The sequence below is a fragment of the Acanthisitta chloris genome, unplaced genomic scaffold, assembly GCF_000695815.1.
Source record: "Acanthisitta chloris isolate BGI_N310 unplaced genomic scaffold, ASM69581v1 scaffold2033, whole genome shotgun sequence".
Taxonomy (NCBI): domain Eukaryota; kingdom Metazoa; phylum Chordata; class Aves; order Passeriformes; family Acanthisittidae; genus Acanthisitta; species Acanthisitta chloris.
Genome location: NW_008665227.1, coordinates 58,262 through 74,707, shown reverse-complemented (window position 1 = coordinate 74,707; position 16,446 = coordinate 58,262). Strand labels below are relative to the sequence as shown.

At 40.0% G+C, this 16,446-nt stretch overlaps 1 protein-coding gene across 1 annotated transcript in view; it reads left to right on the top strand.

The window, feature by feature from the left end:
- LOC103799323 (gamma-aminobutyric acid type B receptor subunit 2-like) overlaps positions 1–16,446 on the top strand; it is a 36,619-nt gene that overhangs the window by 17,429 nt on the left and 2,744 nt on the right. The window contains exons 3-5 of the mRNA XM_009071632.1: positions 1,824–2,006; positions 4,005–4,134; positions 12,963–13,080. Coding sequence (XP_009069880.1) covers positions 1,824–2,006; positions 4,005–4,134; positions 12,963–13,080 — 431 coding nt within the window. The remainder of the gene's footprint in view (positions 1–1,823; positions 2,007–4,004; positions 4,135–12,962; positions 13,081–16,446) is intronic.

Below are 16,446 nucleotides of genomic sequence, written 5' to 3'. Positions count from 1 at the left end.
CTTGCTCTGTCCCACTATCCAGGTCACTAACAAAGTATGGATCTTAGTGTGAACCACTGAGGTACACCACTAGCGACTGGCTACCACAATCCTTGAAGCCTGTCAGTTCAGTTAATTTTGAATCCACTTTAGTGATCACTTACCCAGTCACTATGTTATCATTTTGACTATAAGTATGTTTTGAGAGACAGTGTTGAAATCTTTGCTTAAATCAAGAAAAATAACTGTTGCCCCTCATCCACCAGGCCAGACATCTCACTGAAGAACCGGAAGAAATCAGGTTGGTCAGGCAGGATTTCTCATTCATAGATAAAAATGGCTGCTTCTAATCACCTTCTTCCTCTTAATATGTTTGGAAATGGTTCCCAGCAGGATTAGCTATAGCATCCTCCATGGACTGAGGTGAAGGTGGAAAGGAGGCATTTCCCCAAATCCTCCACTCACATCTCCTGAACACAGTTGTGGCATTTCCTTCCTTCCAGTCTTCAAGAACTCCTCCCAATCAACATCATCTTCCAAAAGTAACTGAGAGTAGCCTCACAATGTCATTGACCAATTCCCTTAGTCCTCAGGGATACAACTCGTCAGGTTGCCTGAACTTGTTGTGTTCAGTTGCTTTAGGGGCCTGGGACTCCTGAAGGCAAGTTTTACCAGTAAAGACAAAGGTAAAAGCAGCACAGAGTACCTTAGCCTTCTCCATCTAGTTTACCACCTGAAAAAGGAAATTCATTGTCTGCAAGCATCATCCCAATCTGCAGACTTGGTAGGTAAATACATGCCAGGGACCACATGTTTCAGTGTCTGACCAGTCAGATCTCTCTCGAGCAGAAGTTAGGTCCTTCAAGTCACCACAGCTGCAGAACAGCTTCATGCTGTTAAGAATAAGAAGAACCAATTCCAAAATGCATCTCTACCACAAATTCTGGGCTGTGCTGTGCTTACAAAATGATTGCCCCTTTTCTCTGCTCAGACAACTCAACACCTTTGGATTTATGATGCCATGCCCATGCTCTCAGGGCTGGGAGCTCCTTCAGCTTCGTCTGTATACAAATATATATCTATGTTGCTTGGCAAGTAATGTAAATTTTGTATTCTCTAGAGTAATCTGAGAAGCTCTCTCCCCCTTGCCAAACAGCTAGTAGCTTTCTCTCCTCATGTTGAGGTGATATTTTCACATTGTCACTGAGTGTTAAATCTTACTTATATTTGCTTAAATTAAATATGTTTAAGGTTAACCTTTTTTTTAAGTGGTTCATTTAATTTGTTTGAACAGATTTGGTTTATTTTGGGTCACTAAAAACTAATTAAGTTTCTGTTATCTCCGGAGTGTAATCTCCCATGAGTTCTCTCTGTTAATACTCCTGCTTCATGCCTCTCTGTTTGAGTGTTACTTGTAACAGTAGGAAAGGAGAAATTTTAGATAAACCTGTGTTTGGAAAGAGAAGGGCTTGGTGGGTTGTTTTTTTCTTGAAGGAGGAATATATCCTTTGAAAGTATAAAGATATCAATCAAGGAGAAAAATATGTTTGATGAAATATCACAATATATTTTAATATTATTAAAATCCAGATAAATATATTTTGAATGAGCTTTTCCTAATTTTTTGAATGCTTTCCCTCTCCAAGTCATTTTCATTAAACCTATTCTATAAAGTTATTCAGAAATCATCTCAAGTACTTCACATGGCAAGCAGAGCTCACTTTCCAGACTTTTGTGCTTGAAAGTCAGAAAGGAATTCTTGGTTTGTCTTTCAGTATTTTGAGATACAAAAGAAATAGCTTCAAAAATAAAACAGGATTTCTTAAGGCTTTTCAACCTTTCAGCTCATCACACTGCGAACGAATCCAGATGCAGCCACACAGAACAGACGATTTCAGTTCACTCAGAATCAAAAGAAAGAAGATTCAAAAACATCAACATCAGTCACCAGCGTCAATCAGGCCAGCACATCTCGACTAGAAGGACTGCAGTCAGAGAACCACCGCTTGAGAATGAAAATTACAGAGGTATTCTTTATTGGATATGCTGCCTAGGCAATTGATATTTTCATTATTTTCGTTGCAATTCTGAAATCTGCTTAAATGCTGACTACTTTTTAGAGTTTAAAAAAAAAAAAAAGGTACCTTCCCCCATAGAAAAATACTGGAATAATAGGAAAGAGATGATTTATATGAATAGCCAATTAGTATAGTGAGTACTTAGCAGGTGTGATAAAATGAAAAGTGTGCCTTAGCAAAATAACATGAAACTTCCCCTATTCATTTGTAACAGTCCCATTACCCTGCTGTTCCATGGTCCTGTTGAGCAGCACAGAGCAGTAGCTCCAGAAGCATAACCTTTATGTGCAAAAGTAACAGACACCTGCAGCCCCACGGGTACTTAGGGGCTGTCTTTGTTCCTGTTTACGGTTGGATTCAGAGGCTGCTGTTGCTGTTATTTCTCAGCCTCTCTAAGAGTTCACTCAAAACCTTGCTAGGCAGATTTTTACATCTTCCATGAAACAGAATTAAATATTTTCTTAAGGTAGAAAAGACCTTTATGATCATGTAAGCTGACCCTCTTGGCACAAAGGCTGTGAAGTTTCTTCAGTACCTACTGAAAGAAAGGCTGAGTGCATGGAGTGCATGAGTTCCATTACAGCTATAATATGTACTTATAACTATGTCCATCCTTGCTCAGGAGTCCTGAAACAATGACAAATCAGTCTTGAAGACTGTCCAGTTTGTGAGACAAGATAACCATAACTGATCTATATCTTATAGAAATTAACCTGTTCTTGCCTAGTCTGTGAAGTGTCCCTATACCTTGAAGAAAAGGTATTTTATTGTGACCATTACTTCTTTGTCCAGATCTTAAGTAATGACAATTGCCTAGGTAGCTAAAAGGTGATTACTCAAACTACCAAAGACTCCAAAAGCAAAAGTTATTTCTGCCTTGTTAAAGAAATTTAGTTCAGCTTTGCCAGGTCCCTTTCATGTGAAAGCCTTGAAATTTTTAATGAAGGCCTGGCTGCCTACTGGCTATTTCTGTTCCTTTGCCTTATTGTAGTTTTTTCTAAGCCTCCTAACTCAGAAAATCTCAGCCTGTGCCTTGCAAGGCTCATGATGATGAGCACAGTTAAAGCTGGTCAGAACAAGTGCACACAGGATCCTGCTGATCTCATTTGGACTTTGCTAAAATAGATTAAATTAAATGCCCAGAACCAGTGGCTCCAAATCAGAGTTTCATTGTCAAGAGGATTTGGAACATGCCCTACCATGGCTAGCAGCTACATCTCCAGCTCATCCAGCTTGAGTTGCTATGTCCCAGTTCTGTAAGGAGACAACGTAAGGCTAAATTCAGCACTTCTGAAATTCAGTTAAGGCGGTAGTGAGTGAGACAAACTCTGGACACCACAATCCTGAACAACTGTTCATAAAGAGCATCCCAGATCATTGGAAAGCTTGTAGCTTGTTGTTTTCTACTAGGGCTGTAAACAATTGAATACAAGTTAGGCCCTGAGGAGAGCATCCTGTGCTATGCTCAGTACTAAAAGCAAAGCATTCCTGGTAGAGTTAGCTGCAGTCACTCACATGGCTGGATATGCCATAGCTCACTTACAGTCTCCTGTGTGTTCAATAATTTGATTGATGAAGTGGTTATAGCTATGTGTGCCACAATTTTACACATAAATAATAAACAGATGAGAGCTTTTCAGACTGAGCTTTCTAATGCCTATATCTTTCTCATTCATCAGTACATCTGAATTGCATACACTGTCAAGTACTAAAGCTTATTCTTCTCATATGTCCCATGTGCATTATCACAGCTGAACAGTTTGTTACTTGCAGCATGATTTTTAGAGGTAGTGTAATCGTGCTATAAGAAGACTGTATTTGGCACAGTGTAGTAATTGCATTACCACCTGCCTTCTAGTCTAATTAGAGAAAACTATGCAGTTAGTGCAGATACCTGAAGCAATGACCCTTGAATTTTTAGGGATTTGTACTCTCTTTGTTTTGCAGCTGGACAAAGACTTGGAAGAGGTCACAATGCAACTTCAAGACACTCCTGAGAAAACAACATACATTAAGCAGAACCACTATCAGGATCTTAACGACATTCTTAGTATACGGAACTTCACAGATAGCAAAGGTGAGAGTTACTAAAATCCATTAGTAGCTTAACCCACCAGAAATGGTATAGTAATCTCATTGGATTGTTTCCAGAGCACGCAGACCTTGGCAAGATAGAGCTTTAAATATTTTGGTTGCATTACAGAAAGTAGGCACATTCACATAAAAAGCTATATGGTACTGAGAAGTTATTTCTGTACGCATGTCTTCTATTATATGTCCCATGTGTGTAACAGACATGGTAAAGTGGGAAACTTTTAAAACTGTACTTGTGCTTAGAAGTCAGGTTTTCTGTGCCGCATGGAAGGAGGAAAGTCACAGAATGTTTCAGATCTTGCGAGAGTTAAGCTTTCAGCAGTAGGAGGCCCAGTTTAATATGTGCTAGTCTGACAAGGATGCTCAAATCCTGCTTTTGGACACTGCTATCAAGCACGTAAAAGTGAAGAATGCATATATTTCAGTGCTGATTGGGGCTCTAAATGCAGAATTGAAGGCACTCATGTATGAAAATTCTTCCCTAGGAACTGATAAAAAAGGATTTCACGACAACTGCAATATTCCTAAGTTGTTTCTACTGTGTCTCCTGCATTGCTCCCTGAAGAAATACGTGTGAGAGAATTGCTTCCATTACAGCCATTTTGCTTTTGGAAAGCAATAAGATCTGGTGCACAGTGCAATAAAATTGGAAGCCAGGACACCCAGCTTCCATTTCTGACTCTAGAATGGATCTACTTTGTGACTTATGGAAAATAGCTTTGTACAGCTGAGTATTACTACAGTATGTGAAAAACTAGTTGCCCTGTGCTGGGAAGTTGTAGATTTGCATGTTTGTTGCATTGCAAGGCTTAATTTGGCACCATAAGCTTGGTTAAGTGGAACAGAAGCTACTCCTGTAAATATAGTTGTTGAAGAATAATTTTAGAACAACAGCAACAGTTCACATATGTTTTTGAAGTATATTGAAATTTTGGTTGAATAAGGTTACTTTTTCTTGTACCTTTTGTTTTAGCTTGGGTATACACTGGGTTGTGTAACTTGTGGCAAAAAGAAAAGAAAGGAAGAGCTCCATAGAGTTCCCAGTGTCCTTTTTAAAAGTAAAAACCAGAAGAGGGTAAAGGAGGAAAAGGAAAACGTAAATAGCTGCTGGAGGCGTGTGATTATTGGGCTCAGATCAGGAGCAAGAACTAACATCAGTGAGTGGGATGAGGCAGTTTTACCAAGTGTTTGAAAGGAACACATAGAATGTTCCTCTCATGTCAGATGCTCCAGGAAAAAAATGATAAATCATGAATAATATTTCAAGCAGAAAAGATATATTGCATTGTGCCAAATGCCCATCTGAGTTTGGGTATGAGAAACAAAAACTGATTCTTGAGAGATAGGCTGGGTATAAATTTAGGATGGGATGCTTCCCACAGCAGGTTGCACTCCATTAGCAGTAGGATGCTGGCAAAGAAATCAAGGATAAATTATAACCTTTCTGCACTTACTTGCAGCTATATCTACAAAAGACATTGATGCCTAACTACTGCTTTAAGCAGCAACATCCAAGATTGTCTGTGTTTCTAAATTTCTCCTGGTTTCACAGCTTTTACATTTCTGCTGTGGGGCACATATTTAAAAAATCACCTGTAAGTACAGAGCCTTAATGTCCAGAGTAGCTTGGAACTATGTACTATTAGGATCTACAGGGTAGATATCATTCTGCATACTGAAGTTGCCAGGCACAATTTTCTCAATGGATGTACTACATGAAGCTCCACACAAAAGGTGAGGCAGGGGAAGACATTTTCCCTTCAGCCCAATTTGCAGCAGGTGTTCGAAGCTTTGTCCCACACCTGGTGGCAAATACTCCAAGCATGCATATTATGGTGTATCCTGATCCTGACTCAAGTGACATCAAATATTCATACTTCCAGGCTCTGAGCCACCATGATCAACAACCCTTGTTAGCCTTTTTTCTGCCCCTCCATTTCTTCTGCCTCTTGTTTTCCCTCTTTCCACATTTCCCTGTCCCTTACCTACGTGTCTGAATCTCCTCTCTGTTTCTCTCACCACACCCATTCCCAGTAGTCAACCTATGTGCTTAATTTAAATTTGCCATTCCAATCAAAATAACAAGGCTTTGGAGAATCCATGCTGCTGAGTCACTGATGCTTCTGTGCAGATTCAAACAGACATCGCTTAAATAGTACTTTAAAAAATTCTGGCCCTTACGGCTACAAGAAAGCTAACTCTGAATGACATAACTATGCTTTCTGTAGCTATGTATTTCATGTAATTTTCTGTAAAGGAAAGTACAGAACCTTGAAATATGGTACTCGAGTGAAGCTTCAGAATTGTAAATAATCTATTAGCATGACCTAGAAGTGACCATGTCTCTCATCCCCACTGTGCAACTGGGGAAACCAGTCCAATATTGTTTTTGAGGTAATCATAAAGTTTGTGCCTACCTTGACCTTGTGAAAAATGAGAGCTGAGAGAATGGGAATAGGACAGTGAAGAGAGATGCTAAAAATAACAGCTGACTTGGATCTAAAAATCATAGCAGATCATTTGCCACGTTCACTCTGTGGCTCGATCCTATGTCAATTGTCTTTATAAAATACCTTGCTGTTTGGAGGAGTTCACATAGAGAATTCCATGGAGCATATCCCCATTGCTATTGCTCACACAAACTCAGGGTACTGCTCTTCACAGAACAGATCATAACATGGGACTTTTGCAATGCATCTCCAACAAGCCCTAATCAAACTTTAATATCATAATACACTTCAGTAGGCTCCTGATCTGTATAAACTGTGGAGTTAAAATTCCTAACTCCTATAGCCAAGTGCCAGAGGAGGTTATTTGATTCTTCTCTACCTTCCCCACCACCCTCATTTACATCAAATATGGATTTAGGATACAAAAGTTAAATTACTTCAGCCCAAATAGGTAGACATAGCTAAGCACTTCTATATCTGCCTGACCTCAGGCAGTGTTTTATAACTTTGGGATTCCTGGTTAGTTATTAACAGCAACAACTCCTGGTGCAGCCCAGGAGCTCTTTGGTGGTGCAGGGACTTTTTCTTTACAGCACATTTCAGTACATCTCATTTAAAGAGAGATAATATCTGAGACACTCATCTCTTGTTCACAAATATATAATGTCCTGAGACAACTACAGCAATTGGCTACGTAAGAAAAGCAATTAGGAAAATGTGATTTGCGGTTTATGGTTTGATTCCTTTCTTTTAATGCAGGCTTTTAGCTGCTCTGCTAGATAGCTTTGTGTGGTCAAGCAGTTCTCAACATGCTCCACAGACTGTGGCTCTGAGACCTCAAATGGCTTCCCCAGTTGAATTTAAAAGGGCATCCCCTTAACTTCATTTGATATATTTCTCAGATGACTTTGAGCCACTGTGTCTGCTAGTGACCTCAGTTCTGTGCACGGCGCAACATTAACTTCTCTTCCAGCATTTGTGTGATCTGGTGGCCTTGATGGCATGGCAGAGCCACATTATAGCCTGGGTTTGAGGCAGGGATGGGTTGTGGGGGAGACCAACGCTTGGCTCAGGCCATCCCTGTTACTGACAGTGCCATTCAGGAAGGAGAGGCAGGCTTGGAGGCATGGCTGTGTTTTCCAGGCTGACATTTTGGAAAAAGAGGAGGACAGATGCTTGCAACTGGGATGCTATGTAAAGAGGAAGGTTGTGCTGCACAGTTCCAGGGAAGAAATACCCTGACACTGATAAAAAACAGATCTTCCCAAGAGGACTTCTTGAACCCATGGCAGTGTGTCAGAAACAGGAGAGACTTTACAAAGGTAGAAGTGATCTCTACTGTGCAAGTTCCTACAGAGGTAAAAGCTACTGAGAAAAATACACAGAAGGAAGATACTATGGGGGGGGATAATTTTGCTACACTTGGAATCTTGCTATCTAACTCTATTTGATTTCTATTTGACATTTGAATACATGAAGTTATTTCCATATGAATGATTCATAGATTGCAAGAGTTTCATATAAAGTGAAGCTCAGAAGAAGTCCTGCAGAAGAATGTCCATCTATTTCTGCCTTTGCCAGTACAAATCAGAGTAGCATATTAGGGCAATTAATGAATGAATGACAGCCATTCTTTGTGAAGTACAGAAGAAGCAAGAGACAGCCTTGCAATAGTCCCCACTTATGAGCAAACCCTTTATGCAAGTTCTCTCTGCAGGCTCCTTTACTTGCTCGGAAAGCCTTGTCTGTTTTGAGCTAGAAAGCAGTCTTTACTCATCACTGTAAATGGACTGGGAGCATTCATTTACATGTCAGATATGCCTACATACTGTCACTTGTCACCCCACTCCGATGTTTCCTAGTGTTACTTTTTCCCCATGTAAAAGCAGCTCAAAGAAAAACAGGTTTCAAAGACATGTTGCTCTCAAATGCAAAGCACAACAGAGTTCATCTATGATAGAGGAGGGAAATGCTGCTTCTATGAAGTTTGTGTGATTCAAGCATAAGCTTGAAATTGAAAAACAGATTCAAAGGTAAAGGCTTTCAGAAATAGCTCCTTCAATGGAATGCTGTTTTAGAGAAAGGATAGAGTTCTTTATATCCCTTGTATATAGAGGTATATAGAAATATGCATACTAGTTTCTTTGAAGCCTAGCAAATGGATTCGATGCTGAAATTGGAGCTTGTTTCTGTTTCAACAGGGAGACCAAACTGTCAGAGGTTCAGTGCCTGCCCTTTCTTGCACAGAAATGAGTAAAGGGAGTTTCTTTTGATTTAAAGTAGTATAAGTCAGAGCAGAATCTTAGTGGCTTTTCTTTTTTTAAATAAATCTTCCTCTCAAAACATAACTATTAGACTGCCAGTGCAGTGTGCTTACTTCAGGGGAACTTTTTCTGGTATACCCAGAAGACAATGTGACCATTTTAATTTTTCCTTTCCTTTTACTTTCTTTTCATCCTGTTCACATAATAATCAGAGACTGCCTAGTCATGTTCTACAGTCTAAACAAACTGGGAAAAATTACAGTAGACTGAAAAAATCTACCTCTAGCTGTAAAGTTTCCAGAGCTTTTTAGTAAATCAGCAAAGTTATCTCTGCCAGCTCTTATAACTCATTATTAAACCACACTTGCTTCTTTGTGGAGCACAAAATATGCTTTCTAGCAAAGAGAAAACAACAGCAGAATCTAAACCACACTTGCTTCTTTGTGGAGCATAAAATATGCTATCTAGCAAAGAGGAAACAACAGCAGAATGGAAAGATGTGGGATGAAGAGCAGTTCTGCCATCCAGTTGTAAGCCATTGGAGGAATATTGCCACTTAAGTGTAGTGATGAAGATGTTCAATAAAGCTGCAGTGTACAAACATCAACAAAACAAGCTTCTAGTTAAAGAATTATGGTTTCTAAACTCCTGGAAGAAACTGAAGCAGCATCCGTCACCTGGTGCTTTCTGCCTGCAGCTGAACCAGGGTCGTTAAAATGCACAGCACATTCAGGCCTGCCCCGGTAATTTTGGCAGTACCAGGTTGCAGAGTGATTATATGTCTGGAGCGAGTGTCACCCCTGGCAGAGGGAGAAGTAAGCAGCTGGGAGCAGTGACCTCCTCACTGAGCCCCTCAGCAGCACACATCAGATGTGCTCTTGCAGCTCACAGCTTTGTAATTGGAAGCTCTTTCTTTGCTTCAGATAGGCAAAGGTCCTAAGCTAAAGCCTTCTGGCTCTCACTGACAACTGGCAGCAAGCTCCGTTTTCTAATGAACCCATCAGTGAGCGCTGTGCGAGGCCCTTGAGATCTATTTGTCTTTTTTCCCCACGGTTTTCTGAATGGAAAGTGCTCAGGCATCACTTATCCAGACTTCTGAGTTCCGGTTTGAGGTCTACAAAGGTGAAAATTATTTAGAAGGCGCTTCTGGCTAATGTAAATTCAATTTAGAAGGAAGTTAGATCATCCCTGTGCAACTTAGTCTGTAGTATCTGCAGTGGCAGACAGTACTCTGAGAATGAAGGGCATTTTCCAAGTGGCATACTTAATGGACAGAGGAAGATAGGAAAGTACCAAAAGCAGTGCTACACTTTCCAAGGGAAACTGGGAATTCAAATGTTTACCGCTACCCTTAACTTCTTTTCTTTCAGTTGTTCATGTATATAAAACTAGTTTCCTCTATCCTTAAGTTATTTAAGTGCACATGGTAACAGCATTTTTGCTTTAAACTCCAGCTCCTATAAGCATATGACTAAGTGGGAATCTTGCTCTTCATTATTTAAATGAAAGGTAAATGAAAAATAAAGATATTCTAGTTTCCATAGCTGCAAAATAAAAATCTAACAACTCCTCTCCCAAAAGCTTAGTAAACAAGAATTATCCAACTTTTTTGTGTTTTGAAAGAAGCAAAGGAAAGAGAGAAACAAAAAGTGGCAGTTTTATGTGGATTTTGTCTATATTTTATACATATACATCAAAACTTGTGTATGTTAGCCTTGCATACAGAAATGTATTCAGTGTATTAAGGGAGAGTCATCAGCAAGAGTGGTAGAAAAGGGTCTATTAAGAGTAACACATGGTGATATATGGGCAGTTGGTGTTGAGAGGTGAGTAGGCAGAGAATATATGATTTCTGCTCTAAACTAAATCCCCCACCTTTTTGACAGGGACCACCTCCTTCTCTCCCTCTCTCTCTCTATCTCTCTCTCTCTCTCTCTCTCTCTCACACACACACACACACACAGCACATCTGAAAGTACATGAAACTCCTTTAGGGGCGTATGACACAGATTAATATATGAAACCACACACTCCCAAACAGCAACAGTTGCATATTCCAGTCATTTGAGAAGAATTATATCTTCAGTGACTTTGTAAAAGGTTAAATTTCTTACCTTGGCCAAGGGAGTTGGAACCCTAAAATAGTTAAATCAGAGCTTTTCCATCCCTAATTACAAGGGTTACTCAAATTTTTATTTTGGTCTATATCAAAAAGTCAGCAGTTTTCATTGTCAGCTTAGATCAGCTCAGGATTAAACACCGGTTTTAATCACAGAAGTAAAAAGTGTTCTTTTCTACATGTCTGTTTATAGACATCACAAGGCTTTTTATGCAAATGTCAAACTTGATATACAAAGAAATGCGATATATAGAAAATAAAAACTGGACTCCTGTGACAGCAAATGCCACACCAGTGAACTGCAGGCTGCCCTGAGATGATAGGCCTCATTGCTTATCTTAGCCACTGTCAGATTTGACTCTTTGCTGTCCTTCCTTCACATCTAAACCTTCACTGAATCCTTTCATCTCTTCCTTTTAAGCACTCATCTTGCTACAACTGAACTTCTTAGCTCTCTTTTACTGACATATTCTTGCCCCAACCGAAGCAGCTTCGTGTATTCTGGTCACCTCCTTTCTCACCCAAACCCTTCTATTCCATGCAACATAAGTGAAAAATCTCTCCCCCTCTGAGCTGTAGGATCCCTATGCCTGCACATTGCTGCATCCTCACCTACACATTTCTTTCCAAGTGGCTTGTTAGGTTTTTACAGCAGAAAGGGCATGCTATCAAATAATGCCAGGGATGACCACACTGGGAGAGCATTTATAAATCTTGGAGTTTGCCCTCAAAATATTTCTGTTTATGATTCCAGCTTCTTTCCTCACTTTGTGTTTCTGCTGCTTGTTTTGTCCCACCAGTGCCTGTTGATAACATATATACTGTTAGCATGCTGGGAGCTGAGAATTATTTTGGGCTTCTTCTGAGCATTAGCAGAACAGAATAGCAGCTTAAGCCTTCAAAAATGCACTGGCTTTTTCATGCCATATTCCTTTTCTCTTCACTATTTTCCTGCTTTCTCCCCTCATGTCCGTTTCTATGTTCAAATCTTCCAGTATCCTCTTCAAGAATTTACCTTAGAATCTTCTGTGCTGCCTCAATGCCTGTGGCAATCACTGTTTCTCTGTGTGGCAAACAACTGCTGGTGATGGATTTGGAGCCGCTCTGTAATTATTTATGAAAACTGTGAACTGTCCTCATTATTCAGATGCCTTTCTTGTGATTTTATTCGGCTTAACATAGGAGGAGACTTTGGAAAAGCAGGCAGGAACAGAAAGGATCCCTACAAAGACAGCCTTCTTAAAATGCCTGTGTTTCTCAGGGGGAACAGTGCCATGGGCTCCAGCACAAGACACCTGGGGGAACCAAATGTAGCTGTCTATGGGGAAAATTATGATCTTCTTTGTTATCACTATGCAGAAAAGAGAATGGCAGGAGAAAGCTTAATGCCATCATTAGCTGTCCTTCCTGAGGACAGCCTATGGACCAGTGCAGCTAATATGAACCACATTGTGTTGCTAAATGATAGCAGATAGTCAAGTTGACAGCACTTAATTGCCTATGCGATTTTAAGAGCACCAAGGTTTTATAGATCAATGAGATTATAATTTTTCTAGGAAAAGGCTTAAGAAAGGGGTTTTTTCACATGAAAAGCTCACAATTTCTGAGTGCAAGAACAGTACAGTTGCATGAAATTTTCACATAGACTAAGACTAGGTGAGAGAGGGTGATAGGGCTACATAGAGGTGGGCAACAAGTTTTGGTTGGTGGTGCTTTTCGAAAGGTGGGGGTAAGCAAAGGAAGGACAAAAGAGGTTTTGTCACTCTTCTGTTTCTTCATGATAGTTCCTATAGAGGAACACATCATCCAAAGCATAAGAGTACCAAACTCTCACAGGAAAACCTGAGACTATATTGGAATACAGGCAGAATGAGTTTACTATGTGGCATTATGGATATCTAGGAAATGTTAAAATGCAACAATTTAAAAACGGTCACTTTGTCACAGTAAAGTAAAATTGAACGTGTTGTCCATACAGATGGTGAGAAAGCCATTTTGAAAAATCACCTTGATCAAAATCCGCCAGCACAGTGGGGCTCATCAGACCCTTCCAGAACAAGCAAAGATCCCATAGAAGACATCAACTCTCCAGAACAGTAAGTATACAACATTACCTGCTGGTACAAGATGAAGTACCCCTTGCTTTCTTGGGTATGCATGTGCTTGGGCACATAGACTTGCTGCTCTTTTAGCCATAAATTACATGCTGGACACCAGTTACCTTCCTGACAAGATGTTAATTTAAATTATTACATTTCATCAAAGCCCCTATTTCTCTTTCATGCATTTTTATGGAAAGACCTTCACAGTAAACCCTTTCAGCCATTTCCAGCTACAGAGAAAGCCTGAAACATCAGCAACAGAGAATGTGAATAGCACCAGTGAGCTGCAATGTTGAACTGTGATGCCTCCCTGCCACCAGCTCACCATCCCACTGAAATTTAAAGGGTACCAGGGACTTTAGACCCTAAGGTGCCCCAAAGGGAAACTAATATACTTTTTTCTTGTCAGAAATATCCATAGCATGATGCCTAAAGTTTCTGTAGACAATTACAGGACAAGCTGAGCCCAACCACCAGTGTATGGAGGAGAGAAGAGGATGTACATATGTGCACCCATGTCTTATGGCTCTTGTCAGAAGTCCAAGTTCTTCCACACACCAGCCAGAGGGGTTCATGGTGTACATAGACATTTTGTTCTCTTCCAATCTTAAACTAGCTGAGAAATAAAAGCATTCTGAGGGCTTTTCAATGTTGCCATAGCAGCTGGACCTGAGTTTTGGCATAGGAAAGCCTGCACCAAGTTGTTTCCCTTAGGAACAATGCTGCGGCTACGAGGAAAGGATGGTACAAAGCACTTGCTAGATTCATGGAGGGGAAACAGTCTTAGGGTGCCAGCTTTTCTCTCTAGGCACTTACACAATAAACTCATGTCCTTCCCTCTACTAGCTGAGCAGGGCCTGCCATGGGCTGGATCAGCTGTTTCCCCATGGCAGCCTGGTTACATGAACATCGCTTCATCAGATCTGAGCTAATAGCTGTCACACTCCTGGGCAACTTAAAAGCTTATTTAAAAACAGAATAAATTAAACAAATTACTAGAATGAGTCACATGTTACCTCAGTGACAGCAACCCTGGTTTCAGATGGTAGGTACTGCCTTGTACTACCTGATGCAGGAAAACATGTGGATTTCTAATTCTGTCCTTGCACCCGAAATAAAAACCCAACCCAAACCTGCAAACTACACACATGCACACATATACACCACAAAAAAAAGCCTACAATAGAGGAAATATTTTGCAACTTCACAAAAGCAGGGCTCTTGCTGAGAAAGCTCTCATGACTTCACGGGGTCAGCAGAGTGTTTTAATGCATAGCTATTAGAGGCCTGTGTTTTTTCAGCACCATTTGTCAGAAATAATGTAGTGTGAATGCAGCCTCATCCGCATGCGGCCCCCTTACATTAGGAAAGATGGTAAGAAAAACACAGACACTCAGATAATCCAATTGTCTTGATACCGATTTAATACAGACCAAAAAAAAGAAAAACATTTGTTGATGACAGAAGTTCCTCTAGGCTAGTGACAATGGATGAGAAGACTGAGATTTCTTGAAGGTCCTGAAGAGCAAGTAGTACAAATCTGAAGAGTCACTGACATTTATGGAAAGCAATTAGTAAAGTCCTGCTAAACTGAAACAGTGTCATTCAGCATTTGCACAGCTGTGACTGTGCCAGGTCCAAAGGTCAAGGTCTCCCCTGAGGACGAGTTGGCAGTGTGAGTACCAGAGTCCAGGCACAGTGGACCTGTAAGAGAGAAGTGTAGCTGTCTTCAGGACTTCACTCTTTTTGACATGAGATTACCTCTCTCCAAACTTCATGTTCTTTAAGATATTCTTCTGAACCCATGGGCATTTTCTTAACTTGTCTGGCAGCACTTCTGACCTTTGATGGTCATTAAACATATAAATTTTGTCAAAACAAAAAAAAGGAAAAAAGGAGTTAAAGTCAAACTGTAATTTCTGTCTTCTCTTTCTCATTTCACTGCATACAAAGGGCATATGATAGGTAGTCATGCAGTCTGAGGAATCTATATCTTATTCAAGAACAAATGTAACAGTCTTCCAGATCTCTAGGCAAAGGTGATGATAGATTTCTGCAAGACTCCACTAAAACCTGCCATTTCAATAGACTATTTCTATATGCAGTCTTCTTTGTAACTTTCAAAGCAGCTAATTGCTGTGTAACTCTTATAATGGAAAACCACCTTGATGTTTTTGAGCTAAATCTCTCCTTTTAATAGCATTTCAAAGACAGTGAAATACCCTGCTGGAGCCAGTTATGTTAATTTTAGTAACCAAAAAGTCTCACCCAAAAAAGTGGGTTGTGGCTGGATTATTGCATTACAGCCATATGCCTCAGCATGAACATGCTTCTGTTATTCAGCTTCTTCACTGACAGTGGTTCATATTAGTCTATATATGATACTACTCAAGTCTATCATTAAAATAAATTGGATTTAGAATGGTTAGTTGACTTGTTAGTACAACATTTTGCTTTTTTTGTAGTCTTTTAGAACTTCTTCAGCTTCTCTGCAGTTGCTAAAAATCAACATTAATGGTCTGCAGAATTGACTGACATAATCCCTGAATGCTCAGACACATCTTTCACACTCCTGCAGAACTTCAGATGTTTGACTGTTGCAGCAATTGTTTTAGTCCTCTACTTAACAGTGGATCTCATGAATGGTTTTCTATAGCAAAACCAAAATATTTTTCAAATGCCTCTGCCCCTTTTCTGATATCATGCACTCCCATCTGCACTGTATTCCTATGTGCATTGACATTGGAAGTCAAGATTTTACCTGATTTTGTGTTTCTCCAATAAATGGTATTTCTGTACAGAGCTGAGGACATATGCCCGATTCTAACACAGTACCCTGATGAGTGGGCTGTCTGTGTGTGGTACCATCTTTCCTTTCCATCTCTTTCAGTGGTTGTATGTGATTCTAGACCCACTAATATTAACTGTTCCCTCTCCAAAATCTTTGACCATATATATGCTTTCACACACATATATATAGCATAGATAACTTGAAAAAAATTCATAGAATCATAGAATGGTTTATGTTGGAAGGGACCTTTAAAGGTCAACCAGTCCAACTCCCCTGCAATAAGCAGGGGCATTTTCATCTAGATCAGGTTGCTCAAATCCCCATCCAGCCTGGCCTTGAATGTTTCCAGGGATGGGGCATCTACCACCTCTCTGGAAAACCAGAAAAGCATTCAGGTGGGAGAAGGGGAAAACCACAGACATTGTGAAGAAAAAAAAAAAAAAAAAAACACAAAAAGTGAGGCTGGGCACCAACCCTGCAGAGAGTGAGGCAAGGAACAAGATTTACTTTTGCTTAAGGAGAAAATAGCAGGTTTGTTTGGATTTTGCTACATGTTTTGTTTTGGTTTT